The sequence below is a fragment of the Microtus pennsylvanicus genome, chromosome 7, assembly GCF_037038515.1.
Source record: "Microtus pennsylvanicus isolate mMicPen1 chromosome 7, mMicPen1.hap1, whole genome shotgun sequence".
NCBI classification, from domain to species: Eukaryota; Metazoa; Chordata; class Mammalia; order Rodentia; family Cricetidae; genus Microtus; species Microtus pennsylvanicus.
Genome location: NC_134585.1, coordinates 122,207,677 through 122,219,134, shown reverse-complemented (window position 1 = coordinate 122,219,134; position 11,458 = coordinate 122,207,677). Strand labels below are relative to the sequence as shown.

Sequence of the window (11,458 nt, the reverse complement as noted above, 5' to 3'; positions counted from 1 at the left end):
AGGTTGGCCTGAACTCATGGACATCCACCTGCTTCTGCATCCAGTGCTGCAATTAAAGGCATGTGCCACCCCCTCCCGGCCGTGAGTCATCTCTTTAGAGTGAACTTTAGAACAGTAAGCATTTGCAGCAGAAATCCTAACAGAAATAGGGACTGTGTAGTTCATGCTCATAGCCTGACCTGGTTCCTAATAGAATGCTGGAGAACCAGGATTCCCTTTAGGTCACTAGGGCAACAGGCCAAGTGACCAGGACCAGGGTCATTGTTGGACGCCTAAATGTTGCTATAACTACTGAAACCTTGGTGACCAAACTAAACAGAAAGGAGAGCCTTCCCAGTAGCCTCAGAAACACCAAACGTCTGTAGATATGTCTGCGGAAAAGATGACAGAAATAGAAGAGGTGTGCAGTCGGGAGTGGGGGGCGGGAGAGGTGTGCGGTCGGGAGTGGGGGGGGGCGGAGAGGTGTGCGGTCGGGAGTGGGGGGGGCGGGAGAGGTGTGTGGTCGGGAGTGGGGGGCGGGAGAGGTGTGTAGTCGGGAGTGGGGGGCGGGAGAGGTGTGTGGTCGGGAGTGGGGGGCGGGAGAGGTGTGCGGTCGGGAGTGGGGGGGGCGGGAAAGGAGCAGTTAGGAGTGGGGGTGCAGGAGAGGTGTGCAGTCAGGAGTGGGAGGAGTTTCCCTTGATGTGGTTTCCAGGTGGGTTTACCCAAAGTTTACCTGAGAGAGGCCCTTGGAAGAGGACAGGAGAGTAGGCAAAGACAGGGAACCACGTCTCAAACAGTAGCTGTTCACATATGTCCCACTCTGGCCTCTATATTTTCTCAGTTTATTCTGAGAAATGAAGAACTTTCTCACTTTCCCATAGGAAACTTCTTCATTCCTCAGAGTAGGTGCTGACGGTCAGATTCTAGTAATCAAGGCAAATCAACGGAACTCCTTTTCTTGCAGAATTTGCAAAGAGCCGTGGCACTTAAGAAGATGGTCAACAGGTAATCTGTGTTTCCATCTTCTCCCATCCGTTGGTCTTTTCGGCTCTCCTCTCCAGAACCACCGCCCAGATCAGCTCTCCTTTGGGGACTCACTCCAAGAAAGAAAGAAATGGAGCAGACGGGGCAGCCTTGCTGTGGAGCAATCCGTGCTCCAAAAGGAGTTGTGCCAGTGCCTAGTAGATGGGCCTGTTTCTCTCTGACTGCTTCCCAGGCTCTGTTCCTGCCTGCCTCTGTACTAATTACATAGCAGGTATTTGGTGAACGAGTGACAGGTTACCCACAAGACTGGACTGCGCATTTCACCTGCTGAGAGTTTCATTCTGGGCACTGGGGTGTTGAATCCAGGGCTTTGTGCACGGAGGTGCTCCACCACCAGTTATACCTCCAACCCTAAGCTTTTTTTCTAAATTCTGGCAGAAGCAGGGCATGGGGGCTCACACCTATAATCCCAGTACTCGAATGAGCATGAGTCTAAGGCCAGCCTAGGTTACAGGTATGATTGGTGCACTCTTTAAAACTCCCAGAGGGAGACCCAATATGGTACATATGCTTCACTAGAGAGAGCAGAGACAAGTGGATCTCTTGAGTTTGAGCCCAGGCTAGTCTGCATACTTCCACAGGGTTATATAGTAAGACATTATTGAAGGGAGCTGGCAAAGGTAGCTCTCTGGTAGACTGTCTAGATGCACAGAGCTTGGGTTTATTTCCCAGCATTCAGGGGATACAGACAGGAGCATCCAAGTGAGTTGGAGACCAGCCTATGCCATATGAAACTGTCTTTTAAGAAAGGTAGCTGGGCGGTGGGGCACACTTTTAATCTCAGCACTCAGGAGGCAGAGGCAGGCAGATCTCTGAGTACGAGGCCAGCCAGAGCTACACAGAGAAACAAAGGGAAAAGGGGGAAAAGGCACTGGTTAGGAACAGTGAACTGAGACCCCCACTCCCGACTGCACACCTCTTCTATTTTTGTCAGCAGTGTGTGTGCTGAAACAGCCAGCAGCTCTGCCTCTGTTGGTAACAGTGCACTTAACACCCTCGATTCTGCGTGTGTTCTGGCCACCCTTTCAAGAACTGCAGTCTTCTGACAGTGACAGAGGTTCTGGTCACAAAGGAACTGCTTTAGTACAGATTTACCTCTCCTCCTGACTCTCACCTGCTTAATCCCCACCCTAAACCTGGGACAGGTGGCAGAATTCACATACTCACTGCATGTGGCAGATGACATTAAGCCAGCGGAGGAACCTGTATGCTACGCTAAGGATGCAGGGCGATATGGAACAGGAGTTAGCCCTGTCCAACAAGCAGCTGCTGACGGTGAGTTCTAGGAGGGCAGCCTGGAGTCTCCCCTTCCTGCTGTGTCCCTGCTCTGTCACGACTTAACCATATTGTTTACATCTGAGATTTTCATCAGAACATATCAAATGTCAAAGCTCTTTTTCAGGAAGTGAGTTTTGTAAATTTTCACACTGTTTGCATTGTTTAGATAGGGTTTAACAAAGTTTTGTTGTCTTGGGTTCCTTGGGTTGGGTTGGATTTTGTTTGAAACAGAGTCTCACTTTGTACCCCTAGATGACCTGGAACTTGCTATGTAGACCAGGTTGGCTTCCCTGAACTCAGAGATCTACCTGCCTCTGCCTCCCACATGCTGGGATTATAGTACACCACCACCACCCCCAGCCAGGGGGTTATTTTATGTTTAATTTTTTTGGCATCTTATTTTTTAATTTATTTTTATTTTATTGAGCTATACATTTTTCTCTGCTCCCCTCCCTGCCTCTCACCTCCCCCTTCAATCCTCTCCCAAGGTGCCCATGCTCCCAATTTACTCGAAGATCTTATACTTACTACTTCCCATGTAGATTAGATCCATGTATGTCTCTCTTAGGGTCCTCATTGTTGTCTAGGTTCTCTGGGATTGTGATTTGTAGGCTGGTTTTCTTTGCTTTATGTTTAAAAACCACATATACCTTCCTTAAGACCCAGCAATACCACTTTGGGGTATATATCCAAAGGATGCTCAATCATGCCACAAGGACATGTCTCAACTATGTTCATAGCAGCATTGTTTGTCATAGCCAGAACCTGGAAACAACCTAAATGCCCCTCGACTGAAGAATGGAAAGGAAAATGTGGTACATTTACACAATGGAGTACTACACAGCAGAGAAAAATAATGACATCTTGAAATTTGCAGGCAAATGGATGGAGCTAGAAAACATCATATTGGGGCTGGAGAGATGGCTCAGTGGTTAAGAGCATTGCCTGCTCTTCAAAGGACCCGAGTTCGATTCCCAGCAACCACATGGTGGCTCACAACCATCTGTAAAGAGGTCTGGTGCCCTCTTCTGGCCTTCAGGCATACACACAGACAGAAAAATGCATACATAATAAATAAATAAATATATTTTTTAAAAAAAATCATATTGAGTGAGGTAACCCATACCCAGAAAGACAATTATCACATGTACTCACTCATATGTGTTTATTTTTGAAACGAAGTCTTGCTCTACATCACAAGATGGCCTGGAACTTGCAAACATTCTGTCTTTGCTTCCTTTATGCTGAAATTATAGCCATGTCCCATCACCCAGCTGCAGCTGACACATTTCCGGTTCCCAATGCATTACTTTGTTCTTTTCATCCAGGTGAGACCCTTCTCCACCTGAGGTGCCAATTGCTGTGTACCTGGCAGATGTCTTAGTTCATGGTGCATTCTCGGCAAAATATTTGTTAACAATGAGTCTTGGCCCAAGGGTGGGGAAATTAGATAGGCTTCCCTCCGCTGACTTATTCTCTTCTACCTCCTTTTTATGTCCCTACTAAGGCTAGGTCCAAGGGAACCCAGGGACGGGGAAGGCAACCCGAGACTGAGAAGGAGCATTAACCACCCAATACCACACTTTACCGCCTTCCCTGCCAGGTCCGTCAAGATGCCTTACACCAACTGTTTGCAAAGGAGCATCAGCAGTACCAGCAGGAGCTCAGTCAGCTGGGCAAAGCTTTTTATGAGGAGAGACTGTGACGCTGCCCAGACACTGCTCTTCGTCATGCCTGCCAACCCGCCTCTAGTCTCTACCACAAGCTTCCCAAAACACGCCTGGAGCTGGGACTGTTGCTTCTGAAAACAAGAGCGACACCTTGTGGTCAGGGTGGGATATGCAGCGTTGTAAGAGGAGCGAATGCACAATGTCTGGTTTAAAGAAATCCTGATTTGGTTTAACAAATAAAGATTTAGATTTAGACCACAGGGTTTAGTATCAGCCCTGAGTCTTGGTTTGTTCTTGGCTGCCTTAATTTTACTTCCTAGATTCTGAGCACTGTTTCTCTTCTGGCTGGTTTTGTGTGTCAACTTGACACAAGCTATAGTTATCAGAGAGGAAGGAGCCTCAGGTGAGGAAATGCCCCCATGAGATCCAGCTGTAAGACATTTTCTCAACTAGTGATCCCCGGGGAAGGGCCCAGCCCATGGTGGGTGGTCCTGGGTTCTATGAGAAAGCATAGGGAGCAGCACCTTCCATGGCCTCAGCATCAGCTCCTGCCCTGTTGGAGTGCCTGTGCTGACTTCCTTTGTGATGAACAGCAATGCTGAAGTGTAAGCTGGATAAACCCTTTCCTCTCCTACTTGCTTTTTGGCCATGGTGTTTGGTCCCAGCAAAAGAAATGCTAAGTAAGACAGCCTCGGACCTCGGTTTCACTGGTCTTTCCTGAGTTTGTGGACAAACAGCATTAAACATGGTTATTAATGGATAGGCACTGTGGTGCTTGGGTGTCAGGGGCTGATTTAATGTTTGGAAGCTATCTCATTATTGTGAAAACATGGATTGGCTTGTTCTAGGCCTGAGTTGCTACTCTACAAAACAGAGATTCCAGACTTCCATTCCTCCGGGCACTGGGTGTGCACTGCAGTGGGTGTGAAGTATCAAATGGTGGGTTTGAGGGGCTCAGAAAGCATGCCCGCTCTCAAGGTACTGGACACTATAAATTCTAGAAAGTAACAGCATGTGCATCTGTAGGCCTCAGGAAAACATGTCATCTAGAGATCCCCATTCACAGAAGCTGCCAGGAGAATATGTGCTCTGATGTGATTTCTAACACTTTCCCCTACATGCTCACCTTTCAGCAGCAGCCACTGGCCCCTCATCTGTGCCACGGGATCGTTTCCTGCTGCAGAACTCTCGTTGTCTCCCCTCCAGCCCATCTCTATCCTTAGTCTCTTGCCAAAGCCTGCATTTTTATTTAGCCTCCGGAAGCTGCTACCTCCAGCCCCTCCACATCCCACCCAGGAAGACCTTGGAGAGGCAGCAAGTACAAAGAGGACAGCACAGGCTTGAGGGCCAGGTATGGGGTCACAGTATCGGACCCTCTTCTGGAGAGGACTGACACACCGGCTGTTGTCAGGAGAGCACAAGCCCAGAGACTGGCCTAAAATAGCCCTGTCTTGGTGTCCTGTAGCTAACCCACACACAGTTCCCTCTTCGCCCGCCCTCGTCATTAGTAACCAGCCATGAATACTCACTTCAGATGAAATGATGCTCCCAGGCTGGTGGGGAAAACAGGCTGCGAACAGTAATTCAAGGTGCAGTGTGAGTTCTGTAGGAGATGAAGCCACAAACACCTCACTGGGATTTGACACCAAACAAGACTGAATTTCCATTTCTTCTGTCACCCACATCTCTCCCAGCTTCCTTCCTTCACAGGTACTATGGCCTGGAGTAGAGAACAGTGCACAGGTCTGGTTCTGTCTTCGTCCTGCCACTTCCTGGGTGTTTGGCCAAGTGCACATTTAATATTGGGGGCTGGGGCGGGTGGTTTGCTGGAGACATGGCTCATGGTTAAGAACACTGGCTACTCCTGCTGAGAACCCAGACTGGAATCCTAGCATCCATATGGCATCTCACGATTGTCTAGTTCCAGAGGATCCTCTGCAGGTACCAGGCATGCACATGGTACATAGACAGACACGCAGAACAAAACGCCTATGCACATAAAATATCTAAGTCTGAGTTTTGGTTGCCTATTTATAAAATGAAAACAATCTCTACCTTATCGGGTTGCTGTGGGAATTAAATAAGTCACTTAGAAGAAATCACACTTAATATGTAATGTAAACAGGAAGCCATGATGCTGTCTTGCTGCTCCAGGATACTTTCTCCCTTACTTCCACACCCACTACTCTCTGTAACCAACCTCTTTGGTTTCTCTGTTCATTTGGACTCGCTGGATGCCCTATCCCCTCTGCATGGATCTCTGACCTTGGCCTATTACCTCAGGGCTCGTCAATGCCGGGCTGGCTCTATTATTGGCAGGTTGGCCCACGATAGCACCCATGTTCCCTGACCCTCCCTGCCGATGCTGTGTGCTCTGATGACATCACTCAATTGTGCCCCTCCAGCCAGATGCTGCTATAACTGATGTTATACTCTGCTCTTGCGGCTTAGACGAACTTAGATCTATTTGAAATAGATGAAGAAAAAAAAAACCACCCACACCCAGAGCTCAGTGAGATGGCTCAGTGGGTAAAGGTACTTGCCTGATGACCTGAGCTTGAAGCTAAATTCCACATACTTAAAGGAGGGGAAAGACCTTCACAGAGGCACAATGACACAACCACACACAAAAATATAAAGTGTGGGCTGAAGAGATTTAACTCAGAGGTTAAAAACACTGCCTGTTCTTCCAAAGAGTGTAGAAGGAGCTGCAGGCAGACCTGCTTTTCGTCCCACCCTGCTCCTACATGGTTAGCTTTACACCCGAAATAACAACACACAAACTGTATTCTTTTAAACACTGCCTAGCCCATTAGTTCTAGCCTCTTATTGGCTAATTCTCACATCTTGATTAACCCATTTCTAATAATCTGTGTAGCACCACGAGCTGGTGGCTTGCCAGGAAAGATTCAGCATGTCTGACCTGGCGGCTGGCTCCATGGCGGCTGCCTCACTGCCTTCTTTCTCCCAGCATTCTTTTCTGTCTTCCCCACCTACCTATATTCTGACCTATCAGGCCAAGAAGTTTTCTTTATTAATCAATGAAACAACAGACAGATAGAAGACCCTCCTACATCAAAAGGGCCCGAGTTTAATTCCTAGCAACCACATAGTGGCTCACAACCATCTATGATGAGATCTGGTGCCCTCTTCTTGCTTGCAGGCATACATGCAGGCAGAACACTATATATAATAAATAAATAAATCTTTAAAAAATAATATATATATATAAGTGTAGTTTTTAAAAAAGGGAACACTAAAATGACTTTATCAGGCTTGCTGTGTCTTCCCAGGCTTCTTTGCTCCTCTATACCCTAAACACTAGTGTTTTCAATTCTTATTGATTTTTGTTTTTTTTTTGAGACAGAGCCTCTGTGTAGTCCTACTGCGCTGGAGCTCACTATGTAGACCAGGATACCTCAAACTCAAAGACCCACCTGCCTCTGCTTCCTGAGTACTGGGATTAGGGGGCTGGAGAGATGGCTCAGCGGTTAAGAGCATTGCCTGCTCTTCCAAAGGTCCTGAGTTCAATTCCCAGCAACCACATGGTGGCTCACAACCATCTGTAATGAGGTCTGGTGCCCTCTTCTGGCCTGTAGGAATACACGCAGATGGAATATTGTATACATAATAAATAAATAAATAAATAAAAAGAATGAGTACTGGGATTAAAGATGTGAATCACCTCCGCTTTTGGCAAGTCTTCCATTCTTTCTAGTCCCTGTCCAGCTCTTTCCTTCCTCCTGTTTTCCCATTGTGACCAAGGCTTCAGAAAAAAACAAAAAAAAAAAACAGAACTTGGAAGGTGAGAGCTGAGTGAGTAGAGGGCAAGGACGGAAATACTCTGTATTCACCACACAAACGTGGGGACACCAAAGAGAAAAAATGGCCACACGTGCCTATGGGGCCTTAGGCCCATTTGTTAGTCTTTCCCTGGAAGGCAAGTTCCACACGATAGGAATTGACTTGGTGATGGGACAAGCTATCGATCTAGATCAAAGTCACTGTGGAGTGCGTGTGTGTGGGAGGGAGATGTCAGGATCGATTGGAGCAAGGACACACGGAACATGCCTGGGGACTGATAGAAACTGTCCTCCCACCCTCCCTACACTTCCATACAAATCCCCCACCCTCCATACAGCTGTAACTTGGGCTAGTTTCTACCACAGTGAATGAAACATCTGCCTGCCAAATGATGCTGCATAGACCCAATTCTCTCCAAAAGAAAAAAAGAGAGAGAGAGAGAAAATCAGGTTGAATTCCTGTGAAGGAATAGCCTTGAAGAAACCAGCCCAAGAGTTCTGGTGATAAAAAAAAAGAAAGGAGGAAGAAAGAAAGGAAGGAAGAAAGAAAAAAGAAAGAAAGAAACGGCAGAAAAAAGGGGCTCCTGAGGGATGCAGGCCACTTCCTGGCAGAAGCAACTCCCTCTTGCTCTCGATCTAAAAGCCTTAGTTTCAATTTAACCAGGCAAGAGAAGCTGTTAGTCTTCTTGTGCGGAGCCCAGATTGAAACCTGCAAGTGAAGCGGCTTTTCTATTCTGGACACCCAATGATAACTTGAAGAAGGTTGCCTAAAGGACATGAGAAGGAGACAAGGCACGAGAGATGGAAAAGTAGCAGCACAGACTTTCAGAAGTTCCCCGTGGCTACTGCTCACAGTACTAGAAGCTGTGCAGTCGGAGTCCCCTGAGAAGACTGAGCAGTCTCGTGGGAGAGATCTGGGGCGGTTAGAAGTTTGCTTGGAAAGGGAGAAAATAGCATTTTGCAAACCCCTAACCCTACCCCCGGAAGGTCCTGGGCAGCTCAGATGGCACCGAGGGGCAGGTGGCAGAGCCGCTGAGGAGCTGTTGACACTGGTGATCCTCTGGAAGCTGGTGCTGTCACAGAACAGCGTGAAGCTTCATATGGGAGCTTAAGGAAGTGGTGAGTGCCCAGATGTGAGTCTGTGCCCAGTGTTCTTGCTGTAGGCAAACATGATCCAGCAGACACCAGACACGGTGGAAGAGGGGTCGTGGCAGGAATGGCATGAAGGACGGAGGAGCGAGAACGTGTTCTGGGAGGGAAAGAGCGAGGGTGCCCTTGAAGAAGATGGGCTCCCATCCGTACATGACTGGGCTCTGGTTTGTCTTCCCTGACCTTTCTTCACAGCGGGGAGAAAGGTGAATCACTATGGAAGCTCACCTACCTGCTTCTGTGTGATATGTTTGATATTGGGTTGTTAAATCAGGAACCAACTAAATGTCAAACATATTCTCACAGCAGTGAGGAGACGTGGCACCACCCCCTCTACTTCAGTCCCTGGGGTTCTCAGACGTTTGCCTTTCTTCTTCTTCTTCTTCTTCTTCTTCTTCTTCTTCTTCTTCTTCTCCTTCTCCTTCTCCTCCTCCTCCTCCTCCTCCTCCTCCTCCTCCTCCTCCTCCTCCTCCTCCTCCTCCTCCTCCTCCTTCTCCTTTAGACAGGGTCTCTATGTAGCTCTGGCTGTCCTAGAACTCATTATGTAGACCAGGATGGCCTTGAACTCACAGAGATTCTCCTGCCTCTGCTTCCAGGTATAAAGGCATGTGCTACCATGCCCTGTGTCTGTTGTCTTTTGTTTTTTGGGTTGTTTTGTTTCTTTTTTTTTTTTAAGATTTATTTATTATATATACAGTGTTTTGCCTGCATGGTCACTTTCACACCAGAGGAGGGCGCCAGATCTCATTACAGGTGGTTGTGAGCCACCATGTGGTTGCTGGGAATTGAACTCAGGACCTCTGGAAGAGCAGCCAGTGCTCTTAACCTCTGAGCCATCTCTGCAGCCCCTGTTTTGCTTCTTGAAATGTTGGCAATTGAGCCTGAGGCCCCACAGAGTCCAGACAAGTGCTCTACCACTAGCTGTCTGTCTGTTTACCGAATTTCTCTCCACAATTCCCCTGGAAGAGAAATAACTGGTGCCCATGTTAATCTTTCCCTGGTTCTTTTTTTTTTTAAATATTTATTTATTTATTATGTATACAATATTCTGTCTGAAGGCCAGACGAGGACACCAGACCTCATTACAGATGGTTGTGAGCCACCACGTGGTTGCTGGGAATTGAACTCAGGACCTTTGGAAGAGCAGCCAGTGCTCTTAACCTCTGAGCCATCTCTCCAGCCCCTCCCTGGTTCTTTTTTTCCCCCTATCCCCTTTCCTTGATTGGCCTCGGAAGTAGGAGTGCTTAGCTTCCTTGCTTTTTTTAATTTATTTATTATGTATACAATATTCTGCCTCCATGTATGCCCCCACACCAGAGGTCTCATTACAGATGGTTGTGAGCCACCATGTGGTTGCTGGGAATTGAACTCACGACCTCTGGAAGAGCAGCCAGTGCTCTTAACCACTGAGCCATCTCTCCAGCCCCTTAGCTTCCTTGCTTTTCTCCAACAGTTAGTAGATGCTCTATGGAGCAGTCTGCTCCTCATGAGGAGGCTCCCTGGAGTGAGACAGCTCTGCCCTGCCCCCCTGATGCTTAACTCAGTTACCATGTGGCTGCGGTTTAACCTTGACACTAACTGTCCTTGACATTATGAGCTAATTAGAAAGAACCATTTCTATTTTCCCCTCGCTAGCTCTGGTCACCTTGAACAGTGTCCACTTCTCTGGCATATCTGGGTATATGGCAACTGTGTATGGGATCAATTGCCACCTGTCGATAACAAGAGTCCAAGTGGAATTATGAACATGGCTGGCACTACACTTGGGAAAATAGAGCTGGTGGGGATGATTATAATGGCATGGTGAGCAGTAGGCTGGGCAGGCCTTTACAAAGGCAGCAGTTGAAAACAAGGAGCAGAAAGCAGCACAGACTTTGAGGCATGTTTAAGAGCATTATGAGAAAACAGAAGTTGTGATCTTGTACCGTGACCCTCCTTATTTCTCATCCCACTCGAAGCCCTAGGAGAGCCTTTCAGATCCTAAGCCTTCTGCACTGTCCTATGGCTCGTACAGGCTGATGTTTCCCCACCAATTAGAGAATCCCAAAATAGCACAGCAATTCCAACTGGCAATCTAGGGGAATTGTCAAGGCCCATGAGTGACCTCCTCTCTTCACTGTTGCTCACACTCCTAAAATACCAGGAATCAAAAGATGAAGCTCAACCAGTAGAGTCTGGTCCATATCCAATACAGTCCAGGGCAGGAAGAGAGAGCTGAAGACAGCTAGGACCCTCTGATGGCTAGTGCTGCCTAAGAATTCTTTCATTCAGCATTCTCTCCTCCTGTCCCTCCGCTTTTGAAAGTCCCACAGAGCTGCCAAGAATGAGTGGAAAGTTTCAAGGTCAGCCTCCCACCACCCCCACTTTCCATTGTCTAAAATCAGCCCCAGCTGTCCCTCAATATTTTTTTCTTGCTGGTGATGTCAGTCTATCAATGCGTGTGACCCTGGGCTCCCCCACGAGAACAACAATGGGGCAGGAGGGAGCTAGAAAGACCATGTTAGGAACTGGAGGTGGAGCCATGACGACAGATAA

At 47.7% G+C, this 11,458-nt stretch overlaps 1 protein-coding gene across 1 annotated transcript; it reads left to right on the top strand.

The window, feature by feature from the left end:
* Positions 1 to 323: 323 nt before the first annotated feature.
* On the top strand, positions 324 to 4,211 carry Cfap141 (cilia and flagella associated protein 141). Its single transcript, XM_075979114.1, has 4 exons — positions 324 to 400; positions 944 to 984; positions 2,169 to 2,298; positions 3,905 to 4,211. Exons 1-4 carry the CDS (start codon positions 368 to 370, stop codon positions 4,004 to 4,006), a joined length of 306 nt encoding a protein of 101 aa, XP_075835229.1. The 5' UTR covers positions 324 to 367; the 3' UTR covers positions 4,007 to 4,211.
* The last annotated feature ends 7,247 nt before the right edge of the window (positions 4,212 to 11,458 follow it).